A 26,900-nucleotide genomic window follows, 5' to 3' on the forward strand; every position below is an offset into this window, starting at 1 on the left:
GAGTTCATTTGCATTGATTCTTAGATTCTACCCATGAGTGATCTTGTAGGCTATTTGTCGTTCTCTGACTTCCTTCACTTAGTATGGTCATCTCTGTGACCATATGAACATAGATCCATCTATGTTGCTGGCAGTGGCCTTATTTCGTCCTGTTTTTATGGCTGAGTCACATTCCACTGTAACTTTGTGCTGCATCTTCTCTGTCATCCATCTGTCCATGGACATCCTGGCTGCTTCCCTGTCCTGGCTACTGTAAATAGTGTTGCAGTCAATGTTGGCCTGCAAGCATCTTTTCCAGTTTTTCTCTGCCTATAGGCCCAAGGGTGGAATTACTAGGTTGTGTGGTAGCTCTGTTTTTATTTTTTTAAGGAACCTCCATACTGTTCTCCATTGTGACTATTACCCATTTACACTCCAAAACAACGGAATGGGGAGGTTCCCTTTCTCCATGTGCTCTCTGGCATTTATTGTTTGTAGACTTTATGATAATAGCCATTGTGACCGATAAAGGGTGATACCTCATTGTGGTTTTGATTTGCAGTTCTCTAATGATGAGCCACGTGGAGCATCTTTCCATGTGCTTAAAAAAAAGGTATGTTAAATTGACCTCTTGAAATTGGCTTCTTGAAGGTCTGCCTTGTAAATTCTTTTTCAGTTGCCTATTCTTAGGACATTACTTGAGGGCAGGTGTCCTTTACAGCCGCGAATAGTGAATTCCAAGTCCTGGTTTTCAAGTTGTTGTTACAGGCAAAGTACACAAGGCGGCAGCACTTTCTCTGGCCCCACGGGTGCCTCAGGCAAGCAGAGCCCCAGAGAAAAATCTGTTCCTGAGTTGTCTCAGGACTTCTTCCCCCTTACGCTGCACTCCCCACACAAATCCCAAGCCGTCCCCTAACTGTGAGCTGAGTATGCTGTGGTCCTTAGGTGGGAGGACTGCGAGGAAGGAGGCTGCTGGTGGGGACCCCACCACTGGGATTGTTGGAGGACAGGGTACTTCTTTAAGATCCCGGCCCAAAGGGTCACCATCGTTTGAGAGCACTGGGTTTGCTTGAGCTGTAGGAGGGCGCATCTGGATGTGGAGATCGGGGTCCCATCCACAGGGACCAGGCCCTTCAGGTTTAAGGGGGCTTATTGACTGGCACATCCTCCCCAGCTCCAGTCCAGCCTTGGGACCCAGGGTGCCTCAGGCTCCAAGGATGTGATCCCAGGCCAGGGGTCCACGGCCTATATCGTTGGCATTTATCTTTTTAATTTTGTTTTATGTTGGAATAACATTGGTATACAATGTTATGTTTCTTTTCAGTATATATCAACCTGATTCAGTTATACATATGCATATATCAATTCTTCTTCTTCAGATTCTTTTCCCATACATCTTACTGCAGTGTGTTGAGTGGAGTTCCATCTGCTATACAGTAGGTCCTGGTTGATTTTCTAGTTTAACATATATACAGTAATATATTTAATTTCAACCTCCTAATTTATGCTTTCCTCCCACCCACCTTTCCCCTTTGTTTTTTAAGTCTACGAGTCTGTTTCTGTTTTGCAAATGAGCGCATGTGTATTGATTTTGAGGTTGCAGGCATCAGTGATACCATTGCTACTTTGTCATTCCTGGTCTGACTTCCTTCACTTAGGATGATTATATCCAGATTTACCCATGTTGCTGGAATAGGCATTTTTTCATTCTGTTTCATTGCTGAGGAATATTCCACAGTATCTATGTACCACATCTTCTTTATCTGTTCATCTCTGGATGGAGAGTCTCATTGCTTCCATCCCTTGGGTTTTGCCAGCAATGCTGCAGTGAACATATGCCAATTCCAGTTATGGTTTTTCTTTCCATATGGACCTAGGAGCGGTCATGTGGTACTTCTTTTATGAAGGAACTGCCATACTGTTTTCCATCGTGGCTGTTACCAATTTTCATTCCCGAAATGAGTGCATAGGAGGGTTCCCTCTTCTCCATGCTTTCTCTGGCGTTTATTATTTGTAGATTTTTGACGTTGGTCATCCTAACTAGTGGGAGGTGATACCTTGTTGTCATTTTGATTTCAGTTCTGTAATAATGAGCCATGTGGAGCATCTTTTCATGTGCTTAAAAAAAAAGGTGTTAAATTTACCTCTTGAAATGGCCTTCGTGAAAGTCCCCCATGTTTTGAATTCTTTTTCGATTACCTACCCCAGGACACTTCTTGAGAGCAGATGTGCTTTCCAGCCCCACAAACCTTGTAAATACGGAGTGCCGGAAACACTGGGTTTAAAGTTGCTAGTACAGCAAATGTCCACAAGGCGGCAGCACTTCTCCATGCCCCACCCCGGTTCTTCCGGTGACCAGAGCCCTGGAGAAAAGTGCTCCAGGCTTGTAGATGAGAGGACTGTGCCAGGGCGCAGGTCCCATTATGTCTTCCCCCTTACCTGCACTCCCAGACACCGCAATCACCGGCGTGGGCCGCGTGCACCGTCCTTTTAGGGCTGAGTCTCTGCTGCTGCAGACACCCTGGTGGGCAGGGCTGACGCCCCGGCTGGCTGGTTGCGTGGGTTGGCCAGGACTGTTTATGGCTCGTCCTGATGGATAGAACCCGTCTCTGGGCCCACTGGCTGTGAGGCTTGATCACGACTTTGTGAGAGGGCGGTTGTGCGGAGTTCCCCGAGTGGGAGCTGGCTTGCAGGGGCGCCGGGGAGCTGAGGTGCCCACCGGGTAGGGGTGGATCTCCTCGGGAGGGACCCGCGGCGGCGCAGGGCACGGTGCTCGCGCGGGAGACGGAGCTGCAGAAATGCCCCACAGCAGCGCTGGGCCAGCGAGGGGAGAAGAAGGTGCAAGAAAACAGTCCCTGTCAGCACCTCTGTCCCTGGAGGTATACCAGAGGCTCGCCTCTCTGGTCCTAAACGTAGGAAGGAATTTCCTTCCCGTGTAACAGGAGCACTTTCCAAGCTGCTGCCTCTGTCCTGGGACTTGAATGAGTGTATGTGTGTGTGAATCCTTCAAGAGCGGAGTGTCCGTTGTCTGCGCTCCCCCAGCTCTCCTCGCCGTGAGTCCCGCTGGTTTTCAAGGCCGTTCTAAGGACTCACCTTCCTGGTGCGGGGCCCCTGGGCCGGGCCCCCCGCTCCCGGGCTGCGGGCTTCCCGGTCGTGCCGTCTCTCCCGCCCTGGGTCCCGCACCAGGGCTGTGGGTTCTGACTGCCCCGCGCCTGTGCCCGGCCTGCCTGTTTGGACAGGACGGTTTCTTCCTACTCTGCCATTTTCTCCAGACCAAACATGACCTCTGCAGATTTCACACTTCTACAGGAAGTCATGAATGATTACATAAACTGTGTTCATACTCTGTCTGGTTTGGAATACTTGAATATAAAAATCTTGTATGTCTAAATCATGTTACAATTCTGAAAGCACTTTTATTGGGGCCTGGACAGTACAGATAAAGGTAGTAGTTCGGAGAAGCATGTGTCTCTTAGTAAAGGAAATGCTAATACCTTACCATAAACTAGCTTGTTTTACATTTGCTATGTGGGAAAATCCTTTTTGGCCTCTACTCTGGGTAACTACATCTCTCTGTTTGGTCAATATATATACTTGTGTATTTAAAACAGGTCTGTAGAAAACGTGGTTGATCTTGGTAGGAATGGGTATTACACAAATGGACATCCCAGTGGTGATTCGTAAGTCAGGAGGCAGGATTCCTGTTAGAACTAGGTTGTGTGCTAGGGCCTGATGACCTGTTTTCTTTTTAATTGCTCCCCAACATTCCTTCATATGGGCAGGTTGTCATTTATTTAGCTGTTCTTCTACTGAAAGGCATTTTGGTTCCATCTGTGGCAAAGAAAACATGCTCACAGGCTACATGAGGGCCTTGGTGGGGAGATCAGTGAGTGATGGGAGACCAATTGTCTGGTCTCCGCGCGGAATCTGCGCAGTAGAACTTTCTGTGATGCTGCAAGTAGCTCCATTGCTGAGTGGCATCATGTATGTGTCCAGTGTGATCGGGAGCCGCTAAGCACGTGCACCTCCTCCTGAGCATTCCAGAGGCGGCGAGTGTATATTTAAGTGGGAACGTGGGACCTGAAGCGTCTGTGTTGGGCAAGTGCAGGATAAGCTTTATGCCATTGTGTAAGTTTAGTGTAACATTTGGAGGCCAGGGCATCCCAAAACCCCGAGAGAGAGGATTGTGTGTCTTCGTATCTGTGTCCCCTGCACTGCCTGGCAAATAGTGGGTGTTCGGTCAGTGTTCACTGGCTCAAAGTCATGGAGGCGGTGTTGGAAGTTGTACTTTAGACTAGTTAGGATGTGTGTGTGGTCTCATATGTTCTCTGATCTTCTTTTCCTTATTTGAATATGTTTTGAGTCGGGCTTTTTTAGCTTTACCTGCTTAATCTTTATCCCATAATAATTATGCAATATCATGCTGCTAACTGGCATGTGGGGAGACCTAGTGTCTGCTGATACCTTCCTTTTATCTTATTTGTCAATAAGGATAGAGAGGATGTAAAATATAAAATTTACTTGAATTTACATTTAAATTAAAGGCGAGAAGAGGGGCATTAATTTTGGTACAGACATTGGACTATCTTTATGAATTTTTGTTAATCCATATCACAGATACTTATCTAGTGTTTTTTTGTTGCTTTTCTGGGAAATCACACCTTTTAGTAGTTAAAAATAGCTCTTTTTTCCTCCCATCAAGCTTTTTTTTGTTATAATTAACTTACAAAATCCCCCTGAATTATTGAAATGTGTCTGTAATACTCATTTGGGATTTGGGAGAAGGGATGAGGAATTATTTGACTGAAGCTATGATTACTTGGATCCTGAAACAAACAATTTAGCTCTTAAGCATTCTTCCTTTTTGCATCTTCTACTGGCATAGACAAGGTTGTTTTGTGGTAGGAACTGTATTCTACACATTTATCAAAATATAGCCCGATAGAGATAATGCTGGATTGTTTTATGATAAAATGAGATAAATGAGTAGTTCAATGAAGCCTATTTTGTCAAACTGAATGCTCTCTAAATATCAGGTTTATAAAAGCTTAATAAGACAAAAGCCTAGGACTAGAAGACAGTTACTTTCCAAAGGCGTTTTTTTCTTTCTTTCTTTCAGTGATGTCCCAATGCCTTTTCTGAGATGTCAGACTTTGCTTAGTTAAGGATAAGAGTTACTGCGTGTCCTGAAGACATCTTTTGTGGCTTTGTGGATTGTGTGGTGATGTGGGGTCTGTCTTTAAGATTGAGTTCACACGGTTTCGTCAGTAGCTGTGTTCTCATCATACCACCCGAACGATGAAGCACTTTTCTGAGTTTTTCTCGGTGTTGGTCAGCTAAGTGACAATGAAGTATCCTTTACTAAAGCACTTTGAAAGTCGGGAGGATATGTGTGTGCATTTATCTAGTTTTAATTCAGCTCTTTTGTGCCTGGCAAGTCCTAGATGCTGGAGGTCCTGTTTTCAACCCAGAGTTTGCTAATAATAAGCAAGAGAGATAATTAAAGTCTAGTAAGTGAAGGACTCTTGGAGAAAGTAGAGAAAGGGTGGGGGTGGTACCCATGCGAAGCCCTGGGGCCGACTTTGCTATGCAGCAGGAGGAGGGGCAGGGGTGTAGGGCAGCCGAGGATGAGCGGGGGCAACCTTGGGAAGTGGAAGCAGCTTGTCTGGCTCAGAAATGGTAGAAGGCAAAGCTGAAGGTGTACACAGGGCCTGTGATAGTAAAGGTCTGAGAGCAAATCAAATTTTCGGACTTCCTGCCTGCCGTCTGGGAATTTGTATTCAAGGAGAGTGGGTGAAGCAGGCTCTGCCAATAAGAAAGGTAGGAAATGCTGTGAGCGAAGTTCATATCAAATACCCTGAGATTTCTCAGAAGGAAAAATGTGCTTTCTGAATTTGACAGGTCAGATGGATTGTCAGCATAGGTGTCATGGTGAACCCAGGATGTGTGTGTCTGTAGGGGACAGAGAAACATGCAGATGTTAGACTTGTGGAATTACCTTTGGGGGAAGAAGGGAGACGGGGACTAGAGGTGACATGATACTTACTTAGAGTGAGTTGTGTTTTCACCCGGCAAAGCTTTGATGAACTAGCAAAGCCTCTCATTCTGGGCTGAGGACGTCTGATCATAACTGTAGGTGACGGGAGACCATTGTTGCTCAACCACAGGTGGTTTTCTCCAGCTTGGGAACATGTGACAATGTCTGGAGATGCTTTTGGTCTTTATGCTGGGGGACAGGGTCGTGCTGCTGAATATCTTCACATGCATAGGCTGTACCCCTGAGGTGAAGGATTAGATGGCTCCAAATGTCAGGAGTGCCAAGCTCGAGAAGCCCGGCCTTCAGGGTCTCTGCTGTGTGGGGTGGCATTTAGATGCATCTTAGATCACAGAGGAGGAGTGTGTATCTTCATCCACAGCCTCACTTCATACTCTGTGGAAATAACAATACTGGGTCATAGGGGAAATGTGTGAACAAGTAAAAGATTCCTTAAAAAACAAAAAAATCATAGTCCTCCAGCTACTGCTTTTATGTATGTTACCTGGGTCAGCTTCTAATAGCTTCCTTTCTTGAATATCAAGCAATATCTATTGGCAAGGTTTTCCACCTACCTCTCTTAAAAGTTAATCAGTGGCTTAATATTTAAGGAACATGTCAGGTGTCTTGAAAGAACACAGGTAAGAGCAAAATAGCTAAAGATGAAATACATCAAAGCCTCTTCTTGTTTTGATGTTCTTGTGACTTGTTTCCAGTAACTGTTTCCATTTTCCAGGGGATACATATCCTGGGGAAGATGTATTCTTAAACCTTTCTGTCCATAGTGTCAGGGTAGAAACACACTTTTCTTTAGAAAAGCCTTAACACTTCGTAAAAACAATCAAAACAAATCAACAAAGGAGAGACCAGATATAGAGAAGTGAGCCTTTTAGTCTTACTTGAAGGTGGGCTTATCTAAATAATTATGTATTAAAGAAAACAGAGTATGTATTGAGTAATATTTATTTGGAACAAGGGCAAGAAACCAAAAACATCCATCTATTTTATACAACAGAGAAAAAGACAGTACATCAGCTTTACCTAGCTACGTAGCCACCTTGTCACACTGTCCCCCAAAAGAGAACATACAGGAAGTACTCGCTGCTACCATAAAACGGGAGCATCACTGTCTTTTTGAAAATTTCCTTTCCTGCATAAAACCAGAAATTTGTTACAGCTCGGCAGCTTGGAGATAGGGATATTTTGTGTTTTCCTAAGTCAGGAAGGCATGGGGCTTTTTAAAGAATTTCATTTTAAAAATAGAAGTGACAAGATAACGTTCTCATTTGAAGTATATTACAGTACTTGGTAACAGGGAGGAAAAAAAATGTATTCCTCCTACAAACTTATTTTCCTGCGGAGACAAGACTCAGCTAAGTGGGCAGATGTTCTCAAGAGTTATTTTAATAGAATCCTAGTTCTGAGTCCTTTGTCTCAGCTTACAGCCCCACCCATTGTGCACTCCAAGCTGACACTGGCAAGCTGTTCAATACTCTCTTCTCTGTTAGGTCAACCCCCCGCCTGGTTTTCCCCTTCACTGGGAGTTCTTTCCTCAAGGCTTAACTCCTAAAGGAATTTGAAACTTGTATTTTGGCTACCGGGGTGGCCCTTACTCTGTCTGTTTTCTGAAAGAACACTGGGGATTAAGTCTTTCACAGAAACCTTTCTCCTGGATACAGCGTGTACTTAGGGGACCCCCTCCCTCTTTGTGTTCTATCAAATACGAACAGGGTTTCTTTTTTTTTTTACAAGTAGCAGTGTTTTACATTCCAGGACAGCTTTGCTGTTTTCAGGAGTCAGCTGTGAATCTGTCTTTAGAAATTCCTCTCTGTGTTTTCCAATTAAATGGAAGGATCGAGGTAAAGGATTTCGTAAGGTCTTGAGGGTATCAATATATGCTGCTTTTATTGATTTAAATAAATTACAGTTCAATCTTAAACAAAACACTAGGCAATTCAGTAGTTAGGAATTGGCCTGTTTGTCTGTGATGAATGCCTGCATCCATCATCTTTCCCCCTCAAGACCCTTTCTTAGATTTGTCATCAGCATTGTCTTGGATCCCCATGATCCAGTGAGGAGGTACTAGCACTTCTCTGCTCTGAAGGGAGTTTATTCCTGGACGTCTCACTTCACCTCAGCTGGTCTTTTCTCTCAGACTTCTTTTTGTTCTGCATGATCTCTCATCTTCTAGGGACACAGGTTTCCTGGCTGAGGGAAGGTCACAAGCTTTCCAGAGCTTCCTACTGCTGAGAAAACCAAGTGTTCACTTGTCCTCCACAGCCCCTGAAGCTTGTTTCCCTGACCACCCTTCTCAGCTGAATGTCCACCCCTCACCGTCCCTCTTACCTTCACTTAGGTCTCTAGCCACCTGTCAGAGCTTCTTTCGAATCATCCATGGAGCTCTGATACCTGCCGGGAGTACACAGGTCTCCACTGCTGAGTGGAAGAAAGTTTGTCTGTGGAACAGTTTGAAAGATTTTTCTGAACAGTATTTCATGTTCAATGTTAACTCTGTGTAAATATAATGAAGTCTGTCAACATTTCTATAACTTTTCTGTCCTGAAGATGGTATTTTAAATTGAAGGTTGGGAACCCCTTCTTACTGATCTTTATACCTACTTGGGACCAGACTAAGGCATTCAGAAAATAAGGAATGACTAGTCAGCACTATGAATATGGTCAACTCTGTGGAGCGCTTACTCAAGTATGACCTTAAACTCTGGTGTAAGCAGAAAGATTGATGGATGGCAGGGTCTAGATTCAGATACTACTCATGGTGTGGAAAGCTCTGGTGTTTTATCTGGAACCATCTGCCTCCTCGTCTTGGTTCTGAAGGTTCTGGGGACAATCACAAGAAGAACAGTACATAAAAGTGCTTTCAAAATGACCCAGCTCTGTACAATTTTAAGGTGAAACTGTTGTGATATTGGGGGCTGAAAAAAAATACAACTTTCCGAGACTTGACCCCACTGTGTCCCTCCACTCAAGTTCAGTGTCTGACACAATAAATAACCCATTTAGCGCTATGCCTTTCTCAGTGTTGGCACCTTCTGATTTCAATAGCAGTTGGTTGTTCTAGACCACAAATCTGCCTTACTCAGGCACTACTCTGGGTTTGGAGGGGACTTGCTGGGTAACACCTCAGTGTTGGGTCAGAACCTGGCATGGTGGCTGCATGCAGAGAAGGTACAGTAAGTCGTCACTTCAGCCAGTAATGCAATCACTCTGTTCCCTTGTCATGCCACATCGCGTTTGCTCTATTACTTACCGTTGTTGCTGCCTCTAGTAGAGACCTCTGCTGGGGAGGAGGTATGTACTCCGTAGCACTCGGGCACCTCTGCTGAAATGCCGTTTGGCTACTTGCAAAAACAGGGACTTTGGGCAGGTTGCTTCTCACCACTGGACCTCAGATTTCTTAAGTGTATGCTGCCAATAAACAACACATTAAAAAAAAAAAAAAAAAAAAAAAAAAAAAAAGAAAAAAAAAAAAAAAAAAAAAAAAAAAAAAAAAAAAAAAAACGCAGGAAAAAGGTAACCACTGTTAACCTTAGAATTGTAATGAATTTGAAATTACTAAGAGTCTTCCCTTCATTTTTAAGGTGTCCTGCATTCACGACAAAGTAACTGTTAGGATTTAGTCATGCCTCATTTTATTGTACTTCACAGATCCTGCGTTTTGACAAATTGAAGGTCTGAGGCGACCCCGCATTGAGTGAGTCTATCAGCACCAGGTTTCCAACTGCCTTTGCTCACTTTGTGTATTTGTCTCACAGTTTGGCAGTTTTTGCAATGCTTCAAAGCCTCTATCAGCGAAAAAGAATATGACTCACTAAAGGCTCAGATGATGGTTAGCAATTTTGAGCAGTAAAATATTTTTTTAATTAAGGTATATATACATTGAGGATTTGCTTTTTTAAAAAATAGATACAGTGTCATTGCACCCTTAATAGACTACAGGATAGTGTAAACCTAACTTTTATATGCACTGGGAAGTCATAAAGTTGTGTCACTTACTTTATGGTGGTGGTCCAGGTTCCTCCAAGCTAGGCTTGTGTAATGCCTGCTTTTTCTTGAACTTGACTTTCAGAGTTCTGAGGCAGTGGTAGAATCCATTGGGGTATTTTTTAAAAAAGCAACCTGTTACTGTTTAAACAACACTGAAAGGTTAATCTACTTCCACCCCCAATCCATACACACCACCCCCAGCTTTGTCCTCTACCAGCCTACTGCGTGGGGGTCCCCTTAAAAAACCTATCACCATCTTTACCTGCAAACTCAGAGAGCTGGGGTGCTAGTTTCTGATTCATGGGCTTCCAGCATGAATTACTGTATTGGCCGCCTGCTGTGGGCACGGTGAGGTGAAGGGAAGTCACAGGTAAGCCGGCTAACTGGCCGAGAATGTGGGCTTGTGAAGGGTTACCAATGCTCCCCCTCTTAACCTGGGGCCCAGCTGACTCAGGGGGTTACTCACCTAGCTGGAATGGCATGGAGAGATGAGCACCTTCTGGGATGAAACTATTGTCTGTTCCCAGTCTTGACACAATGACAGTTAACATTTCCTGACAACACAGTCAACTGGTGCCAAGTCAGCCAGGACTTCTACACAGATCGGCTGTATCCTCTTGCCATCCTTTGGGGAGGCTCTATTTCTCTCCCCATTGTACAGGTGAAGAAATTAAAGAAGGCTGCACAGTTTGAGACCTTACTTCCTACATCATAATCAGTTAGCCAACTGCATAAAAAAGAAAGAGTATTTTTCTGTTAAATATATGGGTGGTTGGATTCTTTACTTATGGTGACACCCATATGCAGTCTTGGAAGCCAGTGTACCAACCTGCATTGAGCTTTACGTTGCCTGTATTTGGAGGGAAGAAACGGCGTCACAAATGTTACATGGCCTTTGTCTTCCAGCTTCCATTGTGATTCAGAAATGGTGGTGTCACATGGACCCTTGTTTGGAAGGAGAGGACTGCCGAGTGCTGCCCGATTACTCAGGCTGGTCCTGTAGCAGCGGCAACAAAGTCAAAACTACCAAGGCAAGTATAGACAGAACACGGCTGTACCTCACAGCCTCGGCCTCCTGTAACCTGCCCCCTTCATTTCATCCTGCCGCCAAGAGGGAGGGTTACGTTATGTTGGTAAAGCATTGCCCACGCCATGCCCCTCTATGACTCGGGCCCTGTGAAAAGCCCGTTTCTCAGCATCAGCCTCCATTTCAGATTTATGGAGTCATGACTGGTGGAGGGATCCCTTATCTTAAGCAGGGCTCCTGAATTCATTTGAGCTCCTTCACGGGCCGATTTAAAGTAAAGGTTTCAGAGTTGACAGTCCCGTGCATCAAACCAGCGTGGCAAGACCACACATCCTGGGGACTCACTGAAATAGAATACCTGCCACCTCGGAGGAGATTTACTCTGGCTGAATTGGCTGAAGACTCCAATTCAAGCCTTGTAAGTCGTGTTTCCTCCCCATTCATCCTCGTTCTCGTTGTGTCTCTGAAACACTCCATTTTCTACACCCAGTTCTCGAGCCAGAAACTGAACTTCTTTCTCCTCTCCTGCTGTCCACTCTCTTCCTTTGGCTTAGGGACTGGTACTCCCCACCCCCCTACCTTTCTGCATCACCATAGTTACCACCCCCGGGTGGTCTCCGCTGTGTCTGGATGACCGAGGTTGCTTCCTCACATCCACTCTTGCTTCCCTTTCTGCCTGTTCTCCATTGAATGGAGTCAGTTTTGTGAATTGCAGATCTGCTCAGCTAGTCCACCCCCGAATCTCTGAGTGGCTTCTCTGTGTTCCTTAGCTCACCTCTGCTTGTGTGGCCCTCACTAAAGAACTCCGCAGGGTACCTACCCTCATTCTTTCTGCTCCAACCATCTCAGCCTCGGTTAGTCCTTCTTCCTGTGGTGCTTTTCCAGCTGCAAAGGAAGGCGCTTTCTGCCATTCTTCTCTAGAAAGAAACCATTCTTCAGGGAACCCTTCACTGATAGGAGTCACATCCCCTGAATCTCTGAGCACATCATGTAAAATGGTTATAGTTCACACGCATTGCTCCCCTTACTTGCTTCATACTGTCTGCTTCCTGTCTGGGAGGAGAGCGGTGAAGTCAGGGCCCCTTGCTGGTCGCTCACCCAGTAGCTCCAGAGCTGGCTGAATATCTCTGCACTGTTTCTTGTACAAAAATTCATAAAACAGGTGAGTCAAGGATGCTAATGAGCTACACACACTGGAACGGAATAACTCTCTAGTCCTGGTTGCTGCGCCAGCTTTGGCCCCCCTCCCCCCAAGGAGATATAATCTCTCTTCAATAGTTTCCCACCTTGGTTACATTTTTCCCCTTTATGAGTGTTTTGAATCTCTCAAGTTCTCAGTCATCTTCAGCCACTGAAGGCTAGAACAGGTGAGTTCTCCTATGCGTGCACATCAGGTATTATAATAAATAAGATCTTATAAATATTTAAATGATTCATTAATAAAAGATTAAGTCTAAAACATACTATTGTAAAACAAGATTTAAAAATAAACTTTACATGTAAATTTTAGCTGATATTTATTCTATCTCAGATTAATAGTCTAGTAAGTTGTCTGATTTATTCTTTATTATGTAGGTAAAATAATTCCAAAATCAAGACCATTTTAACATTAATTACAATTATCAACTAAGCTGTCCTTGTTAGTGATACCATGATCACTAGATTAAATGACCTGATCTATGCTTTTTTATCCAGGGCAGTAGAAGTTCATGGAGGTGGCTGGTTGAGGAAGGAAGTTAATAACTGCCATCATTTAAAATTGCTTTACAATTTTGTGTTATTTTCTGCTGCACAACAAAGTGAATCAGCCTTATGTGTACATCTATCACCTCTTTCCCACCCCCCACCTTCTAGGTCATCACAGAGCCCCACGCTGAGCTCCCTATGTTATACCCTAAGAAAACCATAATTCTAAAAGACACGTGCACCCCCAGTGGTCACTGCAGCACTATTTCCAACACTGCCATCATTTTTATCAGCTCCTCTTCTAACCCACTCCCATAAACTTTCGATCTCGGTAAACCCAAGTGTGCCTGGTAAGCAAGTCCTGCCTTAAGATAATTCCACTGTCCTTTCCCGTGGGCCCCCATCAGCCCCTCTTCCCCTTACCTCTTCTGAAATCCAGATCTTGCAGTGGCCAAGGAGCTAGGGTCTTAAATCCGTCAACCATAAACCTTTCCTTTCTTCACGTTTCTTGTAGATGAAGAAATAACGTTTTGCAAGATTATACTTGTATTGACTCTTAACACAGAAATATAAAATAAGAGACTGAGCACCAGGCAGCTATGTCCTGGGACAGAATGCATCTCAGGAGCCGCTTGCTTGAGGGGCTCCCTGCTGTTTCCGTTCAGTTAGCGAGGCTATTTGCATGAAGTGGGCCTGGAGGGGTGTTGTACCTCTATGTGCTGGGACTAGGAGTTTGCTCTAGCGAATCCTCAATGGCAGTGACATCTCATTTAGCGCCGTGAAGAGCTGCAGAAGCATAATACAGTTCCCCCAGCCCTCATGATACATAGCTACTTTTCCTTTTTTGTGATACAGCATTGGAGAATAATCTTGGAGTCATAAAACTTTGTTTCCTTTAGTAATCCAAGTCAGTGTGACTTGAACTATATAAAACAGTTTATGTCTTTTATGGAGCTTATGCACAGAGAGTAAATTCATTTGTGGAGTGGTGACTGGCTTCGAGCTCACAAAAGCTGTGTCTTAAAATTGACACTGGACCTCACACCCTAGGTGAGACCACAGTCCCATAAAGGTAGAACACTTACCTGTCTCAAGGGGGTATTATTAACTATATAGCAAAATCGTAGATTAGCTACTCTCAGGCATCTAGGTCCAAATTTTCTTTTCCACTGAAATGCGAATGTAGCAAAGTTAGCAGTCAACCTGAGATATGAATAGTCTTAGATGAAGATAGGAACATGAGAGTGGACAGCTCCCTAACCAGGAAGGCAGACACTGAGTTGATTCTGCTTGTATTGTTTTCAGTATCCCCAGAGAGGAGGTAGGTACTGCTTTGTTGGGGGAAATCTAACTTCTCTGACATCCTGCCTTGATTTTCCTTAATTAAATTCTGAGTTTTATTACCTGAAAGAGAAAAGTGTAAGTTGCTCAGTTGTGTCCAACTCTTCGCAACCCCATGGACTATACAGTCCATGGAATTCTCCAGGCCAGAATACTGGAGTGGGTAGCCTTTCCCTTTTCCAGGGGGTCTTCCCAACCCAGGGATTGATTGAACCCAGGTCTCGTACATTGCAGGCGGATTCTTTAGCCACAAGAGAAGCCCAAGAATACTGGAGTGGGTAGCCTATCCCTTCTCCAGCGGAACTTCCCGACCCAGGAATCAAACCAGGGTCTCCTGCATTGCTAAACGTGCTAAATCATTTCTCCCTATTTGAGTTGTCGGTATTAAGGCTCCTTAAAAGTGTGCAGTGTCTTCTTAGTGCCACAGGCAATGGTTTGAAGGGCTTTTTTGTTGTTTGCAAATACAAGCAAACCACACGTTGAAGTTTGGGAAGTTTTAGATTTTTACATGTTCCTAATTTTAAGACCTCTAAGAGTAAAGAAGTATGTGTTGAGAGTGGTGATTCCCACAGAGGGACAGTTTTGCCCTCAAGGAGATGTTTGGCAATGTCTGAGGACATTTTTAGTTGTCACACACTGGGTAGGGGGTTGCTGTGGGCTTCTGTCGTTAGAGGCCAGAGATGCAGCTCAACATCCTGAAATGCACAGGGCCGTCCCCACGATAGTTATATAGCCCCACATAGTGGTACTAAAGCTGGAAAAAAAGACTACTTCATACAGTAGGGTAGTTCTTTTTCGGTAACGGTGTGTGTAAGCATCCTACCTGATTCCGTTGCTCCCTTTTGTTCTTCAGAGTTTCTATTAAGTATCCAAGCATTTGCAGTATTTCATACTGGAAAAGCTAGAGGTAGGAGGTATAAGACACTCTCTTCCACACCTCCCTCTCCCTCAGGATCTAAGGTGACCGACTCCTCTGGTACCTTCCTCACTGGTCCCTAATTGATACCTTTCTCCCTGGCTCTTGGTCTTCTGCAATAGGTCATCCTTGTCCTCTCTACCACCATGTTATAATTGTTTGATGACACCAGTGGCTGTAGAACAATCATCATGGGAACTTTTTAAAAACACAACTATTTTGAGCTTCATTCTAGGATGTTCTGGGATGGGGTTTAGAAAACCATACTTTAAAAACAAATGTTCTGGGGGAGGAGCCAAGATGGCGGAGGAGTAGGACGGGGAGACCACTTTCTCTCCTACAAATTCATCAAAAGAATAACCGAATGCAGAGCAAACTTCACAAAACAACTTCTGATCGCTAGCTGAGGTCATCAGGCGCCCAGAAAAGCAGACCATTGTCTTCGAAAGGAGGTAGGACAAAATATAAAAGATAAAAAGTGAGACAAAAGAGCTAAGGACGGAGACCCGTCCCGGGAAGGGAGTCTTAGGCGGCCTTGCTTGGGCTAGGGTCCGGGCCTGAGTGCCCTGAGGACAATCGGGGGGAGCTTCTGTGAGGTGCCAACTTGAACTGTGGGAGACCAAAGGAGAGAGAGAAAATTGACCGGCCGGAACACACTGCCGGCCGTTCGCAGAACAAAGGGACGGGGAAAGTCCCGAGAAGAGCTCGCAGGCTGCGGACCGGCCCAGCCCCGCCGGAGGCAGGAGGCAGGGGGGAGGGGAAGGTCGCGGCGAGACACAGGGCGCAGGCACCCGACCGGCGCGGGCGGGGACTGGGGCTGGGGACGCGGAGGGCGGAAGGCGCGCGCACCCGCCTGGCGCCAGCGGAAACTGAGACTGGGTCCGCGGAAGGGAGTGGGTGCGCCACACCTGGGGATAGCGCGCCCACCAAGCCCCTGGCTGCCTGGACCGCTCTGACGGGGAAGGCACAGAGAGCAGGCGCAGCTTTTCCTTCCGCGCTTTTGTGTAACACCCGAGGGCTGGAACCTAGCGCAGCGCGGGGCGCGCTCCATATAGAACAGCCGGGAGCCTGAGCAGCGCAGACGGAGAAAGCAGCGTCAGCCCCTCCCCGCAGCGTCAGCCCCGCCCCCGCAGGGCCAGCCCCTCCCCGCAGCGTCAGCCCCGCCCCGCAGTGCCAGCCCCTCCCCGCAGCGTCAGCCCCGCCCCCGCAGGGCCAGCCCCTCCCCGCAGCGTCAGCCCCTCCCAGCAGCGCAACGGAACTAGCTACCTGAATAAGAGTCCGCCTCCGGCCGCCTGTGTCAGGGCGGAAATGAGCCTCTGAAGAGACCGGCAAACAGAAGCCAAATAAACAAAGGGAACCGCTTCAGAAGGGACTGGTGCAACAGATTAAAATCCCTGAAGAAAACACCGACTTCACCGGAAGGGCCCTGTAGATATCGAGAAGTGCAAGCTGGAACGAGGAGCTATCTGAAACTGAGCCGAACCCACACTGACCGCAACAGCTCCAGAGAAATTCCTAGACATATTTTTACTTTTTTTTTTATTTTTCTGTTTTTTCTAAGTAAGGAAAAAAAAAAATTTTTTTTTCTTTTTATATTTTTCTTTTTTATTTTTTCTCTTTTATTTTCCTTTAAAATTCCCTATTACTCCCCCATTACTCCTTAACTTTCATTTTCATAGATTTTTACGATTTTTTTAATTAGGGGAAAAAAAAATTTTTTTTTTCTTTTTTTTTTTTTTTTTCTTTCTTTTTTTTTCTTCTCCTTTTTCTTTTTTTTTTTCTTTCCTTTTTCTCTTCTATTTTCTATTTTTCTTTTTCTCTTATTTCTTTTAAAGTCCTCTAGTACTCTTCTACTACTCTTCATTTTCATCTTCACTACACTATAACCTTACAAAAAAAAAAAAAAAAGAGAAGCCCTATCTTAAAACCGAAGATTATTCCCTCCCAATCTTGACTCTCTGTTTTCTACCTCAGAACACCTCTATTTCCTCTTTTCCCCTTCTCTTCCCCATCCAATTCTGTGAATCCTTGTAGGTGTCTGAGATACGAGAACACTCTGGGAACAGACAGCTGCGTAGATCTGTCTCTCTCCTCTTGAGTCCCCCTTTTTCTCCTCCTACTCATCTCTATCTCCCTCCTCCCTTTTCTCCTGTTCATGTAACTCTGTGAACCTCTCTGGGTGTCCCTAACGGGGGAGAATCTTTTCGCCATTAACCTAGAAGTTTAATTATCAGAGCTGTATAGTTGGAGAAGTCCTGAGACTACAGGAAGAATAAAACTGAAATCCAGAGGCAGGAAACTTAAGCCCAAAACCTGAGAACACCAGAAAACTCCTGACTACATGGAACTTTAAGTGATAAGTGACCGTCCAAAAGCCTCCATACCTACACTGAAACCAACCACCACCCAAGAGCCAATAAGTTTTAGAGCAAGACATACCACGCAAATTCTCCAGCAACACAGGAACATAGCCCTGAATGTCAACATACAGGCTACCCAAGGTCACACCTAACACATAGACCCAACTCAAAACTCATTACTGGGCACTCCATTGCTCTCCAAAGAGAAGAAATCAAGTTCCACACACCAGTACACTGACGCAAGCTTCCCTAACCAGGAAACCTTGACAAGCCAAACGTCCAACCCCACCCACTGGGTAAATCCTCCACAATAAAAAGGAACCACAGACCTCCAGAATACAGAAAGTCCACTCCAGACACAGCAATCTAAACAAGATGAAAAGGCAAAGAAATACCCAACAGGTAAAGGAACAAGAAAAATGCCCACCAAGTCAAACAAAAGAGGAGGAGATAGGGAATCTACCTGAAAAAGAATTTAGAATAATGATAATAAAAATGATCCAAAATCTTGAAAACAAAATGGAGTTACAGATAAACAGCTTGGAAACAAAGATTGAAAAGATACAAGAATTGTTTAATAAAGACCTAGAAGAAATAAAAAAGAGTCAATTAAAAATGAATAATGCAATGAATGAGATCAAAAACACTTTGGAGGGAACCAAGAGTAGAATAACGGAGGCAGAAGATAGGATAAGTGAGGTAGAAGATAAAATGGTGGAAATAAATGAAGCAGAGAGGAAAAAAGAAAAAAGGATCAAAAGAAATGAGGACAACCTCAGGGACCTCTGGGACAATGTGAAACGCCCCAACATTCGAATCATAGGAGTTCCAGAAGAAGAAGACAAAAAGAAAGGCCATGAGAAAATACTCGAGGAGGTAATAGCTGAAAACTTCCCTAAAATGGGGAAGGAAATAGCCACCCAAGTCCAAGAAACCCAGAGAGTTCCAAACAGGATAAACCCAAGGCGAAACACCCCAAGACACATATTAATCAAACTAACAAAGATCAAACACAAAGAACAAATATTAAAAGCAGCAAGGGAAAAACAACAAATAACACACAAAGGGATTCCCATAAGGATAACAGCTGATCTATCAATAGAAACCCTCCAGGCCAGAAGGGAATGGCAGGACGTCCTGAAAGTAATGAAAGAGAATAACCTACAACCTAGATTACTGTATCCAGCAAGGATCTCATTCAGATATGAAGGAGAACTCAAAAGCTTTACAGATAAGCAAAAGCTGAGAGAATTCAGCACTACCAAACCAGCTCTTCAACAAATGCTAAAGGATCTTCTCTAGACAGGAAATGCAGAAAGGTTGTATAAACGTGAACCCAAAACAACAAAGTAAATGGCAACGGGACCACACCTATCAATAATTACCTTAAATGTAAATGGGTTGAATGCCCCAACCAAAAGACAAAGATTGGCTGAATGGATACAAAAACAAGACCCCTATATATGCTGTCTACAAGAGACCCACCTCAAAACAAGAGACACATACAGACTGAAAGTGAAGGGCTGGAAAAAAATATTTCATGCAAACGGAGACCAAAAGAAAGCAGGAGTCGCAATACTCATATCAGATAAAATAGACTTTCAAATAAAAGCTGTGAAAAGAGACAAAGAAGGACACTACATAATGATCAAAGGATCAATCCAAGAAGAAGATATAACAATTATAAATATATATGCACCCAACATAGGAGCACCGCAATATGTACGGCAAACACTAACGAGTATGAAAGAGGAAATTAATAGTAACACAATAATAGTGGGAGACTTTAATACCCCACTCACAACTATGGATAGATCAACTACACAGAAAATTAACAAGGAAACACAAACTTTAAATGACACAATGGACCAGCTAGACCTAATTGATATCTATAGGACATTTCACCCCAAAACAATCAACTTCACCTTTTTCTCAAGTGCACACGGAACCTTCTCCAGAATAGATCACATCCTGGGCCATAAATCTGGTCTTGGAAAATTCAAAAAAATTGAAATCATTCCAGTCATCTTTTCTGACCACAGTGCAGTAAGATTAGATCTCAATTACAGGAAAAAAATTGTTAAAAATTCAAACACATGGAGGCTAAATAACACACTTCTGAATAACCAACAAATCATAGAAGAAATCAAAAAAGAAATCAAAATATGTATAGAAATGAATGAAAATGAAAACACAACAACCCAAAACCTATGGGACACTGTAAAAGCAGTGCTAAGGGGAAAGTTCATAGCATTACAGGCTTACATCAAGAAACAAGAAAAAAGCCAAGTAAATAACCTAACTCTACACCTAAAGCAATTAGAGAAGGAAGAAATGAAGAACCCCAGGGTTAGCAGAAGGAAAGAAATCTTAAAAATCAGGGCAGAAATAAATGCAAAAGAAACTAAAGAGACCATAGCAAAAATCAACAAAGCTAAAAGCTGGTTTTTTGAAAAAATAAACAAAATTGACAAACCATTAGCAAGACTCATTAAGAAGCAAAGAGAGAAGAACCAAATTAACAAAATTAGAAATGAAAATGGAGAGATCACAACAGACAACACTGAAATACAAAGGATCATAAGAGACTACTACCAGCAGCTCTATGCCAATAAAATGGACAACTTGGATGAAATGGACAAATTCTTAGAAAAGTATAACTTTCCAAAACTGAACCAGGAAGAAATAGAAGATCTTAACAGACCCATCACAAGCAAGGAAATCGAAAGTGTAATCAAAAATCTTCCAGCAAACAAAAGCCCAGGACCAGATGGCTTCACAGCTGAATTCTACCAAAAATTTAGAGAAGAGCTAACACCTACCTTACTCAAACTCTTCCAGAAAATTGCAGAAGAAGGTAAACTTCCAAACTCATTCTATGAGGCCACCATCACCCTAATTCCAAAACCAGACAAAGATGCCACAAAAAAAGAAAACTACAGGCCAATATCACTGATGAACATAGATGCAAAAATCCTTAACAAAATTCTAGCAAACAGAATCCAACAACATATTAAAAAAATCATACACCACGACCAAGTGGGCTTTATCCCAGGAATGCAAGGATTCTTCAATATCCGCAAATCAATCAACGTAATACACCACATTAACAAATTGAAAGATAAAAACCATATGATTATCTCAATAGATGCAGAGAAAGCCTTTGACAAAATTCAACACTCATTTATGATTAAAACTCTCCAAAAAGCAGGAATAGAAGGAACATACCTCAACATTATAAAAGCCATATATGACAAACCCACAGCAAGCATCACCCTCAATGGTGAAAAATTGAAAGCATTCCCCCTGAAATCAGGAACAAGACAAGGGTGCCCACTGTCACCACTACTGTTCAACATAGTGTTGGAAGTTTTGGCCACAGCAATCAGAGCAGAAAAAGAAGTAAAAGGAATCCAGATAGGAAAAGAAGAAGTGAAACTCTCACTGTTTGCAGATGACATGATCCTCTACATAGAAAACCCTAAAGACTCTACCAGAAAATTACTAGAACTAATCAATGAATATAGTAAAGTTGCAGGATATAAAATTAACACACAGAAATCCCTTGCATTCCTATATACTAACAATGAAAAAACAGAAAGAGAAATTAAGGAAACAATACCATTCACCATTGCAACAAAAAGAATAAAATACTTAGGAGTATATCTACCTAAAGAAACAAAAGACCTATACATAGAAAACTATAAAACACTGATGAAAGAAATCAAAGAGGACACAAACAGATGGAGAAACATACCGTGTTCATGGATTGGAAGAATCAATATTGTCAAAAGGGCTATTCTACCCAAAGCAATCTATAGATTCAATGCAATCCCTATCAAGCTACCAACGGTATTTGTCACAGAACTAGACCAAAGAATTTCACAATTTGTATGGAAATACAAAAAACCTCGAATAGCCAAAGTAATCTTGAGAAAGAAGAATGGAACTGGAGGAATCAACCTGCCTGACTTCAGACTCTACTACAAAGCCACAGTCATCAAGACAGTATGGTACTGGCACAAAGACAGAAATATAGATCAATGGAACAGAATAGAAAGCCCAGAGATAAATCCACGAACCTATGGACACCTTATCTTTGACAAAGGAGGCAAGGATATACAATGGAAAAAAGACAACCTCTTTAACAAGTGGTGCTGGGAAAACTGGTCAACCACTTGTAAAAGAATGAAACTAGAACACTTTCTAACACCATACACAAAAATAAACTCAAAATGGATTAAAGATCTAAATGTAAGACCAGAAACTATAAAACTCCTAGAGGAGAACATAGGCAAAACACTCTCTGACATAAATCACAGCAAGATCCTCTATGACCCACCTCCCAGAATATTGGAAATAAAAGCAAAACTAAACAAATGGGATCTAATGAAACTTAAAAGCTTTTGCACTACAAAGGAAACTATAAGTAAGGTGAAAAGACAGCCGTCAGATTGGGAGAAAATAATAGCAAATGAAGAAACAGACAAAGGATTAATCTCAAAAATATACAAGCAACTCCTGAAGCTCAATTCCAGAAAAATAAATGACCCAATCAAAAAATGGGCCAAAGAACTAAACAGACATTTCTCCAAAGAAGACATACAGATGGCTAACAAACACATGAAAAGGTGCTCAACATCACTCATTATTAGAGAAATGCAAATCAAAACCACAATGAGGTACCATTACACGCCAGTCAGGATGGCTGCTATCCAAAAGACTACAAGCAATAAATGCTGGAGAGGGTGTGGAGAAAAGGGAACCCTCTTACACTGTTGGTGGGAATGCAAACTAGTACAGCCACTATGGAAAACAGTGTGGAGATTCCTTAAAAAACTGGAAATAGAACTGCCATATGACCCAGCAATCCCACTGTTGGGCATACACACTGAGGAAACCAGATCTGAAAGAGACACGTGCACCCCAATGTTCATTGCAGCACTGTTTATAATAGCCAGGACATGGAAGCAACCTAGATGCCCATCAGCAGATGAATGGATAAGGAAGCTGTGGTACATATACACCATGGAATATTACTCAGCTGTCAAAAAGAATTCATTTGAATCAGTCCTAATGAGATGGATGAAACTGGAGCCCATTATACAGAGTGAAGTAAGCCAGAAAGATAAAGAACATTACAGCATACTAACACATATATATGGAATTTAGAAAGATGGTAATGATAACCCTATATGCAAAACAGAAAAAGAGACACAGAAATACAGAACAGACTTTTGAACTCTGTGGGAGAATGTGAGGGTTGGATGTTTCAAAAGAACAGCATGTATACTATCTATGGTGAAACAGATCACCAGCCCAGGTGGGATGCATGAGACAAGTGCTCGGGCCTGGTGCACTGGGAAGACCCAGAGGAGTCGGGTGAAGAGGGAGGTGGGAGGGGGGATCGGGATGGGGAATAAGTGTAAATCTATGGCTGATTCATATCAATGTATGACAAAACCCACTGAAATGTTGTGAAGTAATTAGCCTCCAACTAATAAAAAAATTTAAAAAAAAAAATAAATAAATAAAAAAATAAAAAAAAAAAAAACAAATGTTCTTAGAGAGATTCTGATGAGCAAACAATATACCCCCAGTTTTTGAGATCCCTACCTGCTTTCTGTTCCACCAGAGTGAAGTCCCTGGAGCCATCAATGGATCCCCCTTTGTAACTGCTAGAAGATACAGAACATAAGCATCTTGGGATGGGCTTTCACGGCCACTCACCAGACAGGCCTGTGTGTCCACACCTTCCTCTCCATCCCCTCCCACTGTTCAAGCCTACTTGTCTTTCAAGGTTGAGCCGAGGTGACTCTTTTATCCTGAAGTCTTACCTTCTCTGATCCCTAGAGCCAGAGCCTGAGCTCTTTGGGGTACAGTGTTACATGAGGGTGGAGCTAATATCGACACGATAGCAACCTTTTATCCACCAAGATAACAATGCACCTTCCACCTACAATCAGCAAGACAAAAATTTTCAAAGCAGCTAAATCTGAAAGTACCTTATCCAACCGTCAGTGCAGAAAGGTTCCCAAACGCGTTGGGTGTGGAGAATGAGCTTCCTCAAATAAGATGCTTTTGAGAATTCCATCCTAGATGTAGACTGCTACTTGGCTGACTAGCAAGATGGTTGTGTTTGAAACAGATGCATGAAAGAAAGATCCAGGAAGACCTGCCATGACAACAGTCACTGTTCTTGAGCACTAACCCCACGACAGGCAGCGAGCACACCCTCTCACAACAACTTAAGGACGGTAGATGCTACTGGTTTTCATTTAGCAGACGAGGACCCTGAGGCTGAGAGAGAGAGTCCTCCCTGCTCAGAAAATAACCAGCTTCCTCCTCCGGCTGCACAAGCCCAAGACCCGAGAGTTGTCCTTGACGCCTTTCTCGCACATCCTGTGTTGGTCACAGTCCTCTGGCTCCCCCTCTCACCAGTTCAGCCCAAGTGGTGCCAACTCTCTGAGTTGACAGCCTGGAACCACACTTCCTGTCTCATCTCTGTGCCTCCCTCAGAAAAAGGCCGAAATCCTTGCGTTTCCCTCTCCCTGGACAGGTCTTCCCTCAAGTAGTCAGGGCTCCATTCTGTCTGTTAAGTTTCTCTGTAGGTACCTCCTTCCCCGACAAGGCTCTGTGAAATAGCAGCCTTCTCCCCTCCCTGCCCCAGTCCTGGGCTCCATAGACCATATCACCTTTTGCTGTATTTTTAATTTACCTATTTGTCCAGCCCTTCTCCTCTAGACTAGCTATCAGCAAGCTATGTCTTACGAGCCAAATGCAGTCCTTAGCTCACAGGTCATTAAAACAGCAGAGAAAGAATGAGTTGTACTTTTTTTAGAAAATGGTTGGGGTAAAAACCAAAAAGAATATGTATTTCTTAACACAAAAATTTTGTGAATTTCAATTTGAACATCCAAAAATCAATATTATTGGGACCTAGCAATGCCCATTGGTTTATGTATTGCCTATGGCTGCTTTCGTGGTATAAAGCCGAGTAGAGCAGATCCAACAGTGACTGTGTGGCCTGCAAAACTGAAAATATTTTACTGTTTGGTGTTCTACAGAAAAACTATATTTACCCCATTTTAGCTGAGTTTCATGAGGAAAGGGTTTTAATACTATTTGTGCTGAGAATACTATATAGCAAACAAAAGGACTATGTTTGTTAAAAATAAAGGACTATGTCAGTTAAAAGCATACCTGAAGTTTGAATATATACCTGATTGGATGATGACTATCAAGTAGTCATGATGACTATGTGATCAGAGAATATAATTTACTTTAAAAGTATGCTGACGGTGTAGACGGGTTAACATATTATGCTTCTATTTATTCCCAGGTGGTGTATTGATTATCTAACTTGTACAATTTATTACATGATGAAATCAAACTATAGAAACTGCAGACCTGTTTTCTTAGATCCCAAGTAATGGTGAGCCTGGGTGCTTATAAGTGGAAGAAACCACACATTTTTTAATGGATGTAGATTTTCAGAAAGGGCTTCCCTCATAGCTCAGTGGGTAAAGAATCTGCCTGCAATGCAGGAGACCCGGGTTGGATTCCTGGATCGGGAAGATCACCTGGAGGAAGGCACCGCAACCCACTCCAGTATTCTTGCCTGGAGAATCCCATGGACAGAGGAGCCTGGTGGGCTGTAGTCCATGGGGTCGCAAAAAGTCAGACACGACTTAGCGTCTAAACCACCACCACATTTTCAGAAAATATTGTAGTTTTATAAAATAATCTGTTTTTGAAAACAAAAGTTAACTACCTTGCGCTTAGTGGCTCCTTAAAAATATAGCGAAGGCAGTTCTGATCGTGACAGACACGGACTTAAATCAGCACTCATCTGACAAAAGTTTAGTCCCGTTAATAAAAGCATGTCTTAGCACACATGCGTTACCTTGATGAGCAATGAATGCACCTAATCTGCTGGGATTTTTTATAAACCCCACAAGTACAGAACTAGGGCCTAATACCATGTTGTGGAATGTTTTGGGTGTGTTTTCCTCTGCAACCTAAAAGGAAGACAAATATAAAGAAGAATTTGATGTCAACAGCTGATTGGGAGAGGCTGGTTACAGATAAAGGGGCCCGACTATTAAATTGTACACATCTGACACAGACAGGGACTTCTGGGTCTGTTAAGAGGAAGGATTCCCTTTGGTGGGTCTAGGGTGCTGAATGCTAACTTTTAAAATTCATTTCAGGTCACACGGTAGCAGAGAGAGCGGGGCCTCCACGCTGGAGGAGGGGCGGGCTGCAGCCCTCTCCTGTTGGGACTGCGGCCCTGGACTCTGCGGGAGATTGTCTGAGATTTTACCCACGTCACACGGGCACATCTGTGCTATGAATGGTGGTGTTTACGTAACTGTTCCAGCTCTCACTGCCTCGCGACTTGACTACACTGAGTCACAACCATGGGCCGCCACACACACAGCGCACATCCTACCTGGATTCCTAAGGAACATACCTCCAAGAGACTCTGGACCAATAAACTGGAAGTTGGAAAAGATGGATCATCACTGAATGAAGACTAGGTCTGCAGCTTTTTCTGCATTTACACAGGAGCCCGGACCTGCTTCTGAGGCCCCTCATTCTCTTCCTCCTGTGAACTTTTCCTTCAGCCCTGTTGTGGGTCATCTGAAAGGGTCCAGATAACAAAACATTTTGGCAGAAAATTTTTTTTTTGCAGATGTAGACTGATGAACTCTGATTAACTGGTGATGAAAATTTATTTTATAAACCTTGAGGAATAGAAGGACTTATGGTGAGGTTACTGTGTGTGCACTTGTTTCCCTGCTTTTAAATTCTCTGCGTTGTAAGGCCCTTTGGCAGGGCAGCAGAAATAAAATGCTCCCGTTGTAACTTCTGTGTGCCGTTTCACCGAGTCGAAGGAAGTGTATCAACCCCAATAGTTTATAACCAAAGCCCTCTCGTGACACATACACAACAGGAAGGAAACCTGCTGGGGTTTCTATGGCTTAAGTGTATGCAGAGAGGTAAATCATTGAAAATATAGAACACTTTCTGTTTAGATCAAGGGTGATTTCTCAGATCCAGTTTATGTCAGTCAAACTGTTGCTAACTCCGAGACAAAAGTCATGAACGGCAGAATTTTTAGACTGTGACTGAGTTAGCCCTACACCTTCCCTCCTTATTTGTTAGTTATCTTATTTTTTAAATGTGAGTAAAATCGGAGTCAGTTTTTTTTTTTTTTGGTTAAATGACTTTGCAGCAGCTGTGTCTCCACACATTCTCAGATGCTGTCATGCAGAAACGTATTAGAGACAAGTGACCCAGATTTTAAATGCATAATATTATTAAACAGATACCACTATAATAATATGGGATAAATTTTATATGTTAAGAAATGCCAAAAACATACTTTCTGCACTGTTGATTATCCCTGTCCTGTCACAATTATGGGAGAAAATATTATCGTATTGTTTGTAACAATAACAGTTACGTCTCTTTGATTTTATTCTTGCAGAAGGAATGGAGAAAGGTGATAGCTACTTCTTTGCTAGATTTTGTTTGAATCTGACT

The 26,900-nt window shown here is 43.2% G+C and overlaps 1 protein-coding gene and 1 long non-coding RNA gene across 15 annotated transcripts in view; one reads left to right on the forward strand and one right to left on the reverse strand.

The window, feature by feature from the left end:
• Positions 1 to 26,694, forward strand: part of TAFA4 (TAFA chemokine like family member 4) — a 210,546-nt gene extending 183,852 nt beyond the window's left edge. For all 8 annotated transcript variants that reach the window (XM_043886373.1, XM_043886372.1, XM_043886374.1 and 5 more), the window contains 2 exons: positions 10,925 to 11,049; positions 25,562 to 26,694. In XM_043886373.1, the coding sequence (XP_043742308.1) occupies positions 10,925 to 11,049; positions 25,562 to 25,573 (137 nt within the window). In that variant the 3' untranslated portion in view covers positions 25,574 to 26,694. The remainder of the gene's footprint in view (positions 1 to 10,924; positions 11,050 to 25,561) is intronic.
• LOC122682967 lies at positions 787 to 13,850 on the reverse strand. 7 transcript variants are annotated; one of them, XR_006337577.1, is made up of 10 exons: positions 13,155 to 13,850; positions 12,074 to 12,183; positions 11,866 to 11,962; positions 10,848 to 11,015; positions 10,485 to 10,745; positions 10,024 to 10,156; positions 9,282 to 9,439; positions 8,360 to 8,851; positions 6,026 to 6,409; positions 2,142 to 5,931 (listed from the first exon to the last, which is right to left on the reverse strand). It is a non-coding gene; the product is annotated as an uncharacterized LOC122682967 (long non-coding RNA). The 7 variants fall into 7 exon arrangements; XR_006337580.1 differs by lacking the exons at positions 2,142 to 5,931; positions 13,155 to 13,850 and adding an exon at positions 787 to 2,097 and having other exon boundaries at positions 12,074 to 13,148; XR_006337579.1 differs by lacking the exon at positions 13,155 to 13,850 and having other exon boundaries at positions 8,360 to 8,446; positions 12,074 to 13,148.
• Positions 26,695 to 26,900: the final 206 nt, after the last annotated feature.

Source organism: Cervus elaphus, chromosome 24 (assembly GCF_910594005.1).
Source record: "Cervus elaphus chromosome 24, mCerEla1.1, whole genome shotgun sequence".
NCBI classification, from domain to species: Eukaryota; Metazoa; Chordata; class Mammalia; order Artiodactyla; family Cervidae; genus Cervus; species Cervus elaphus.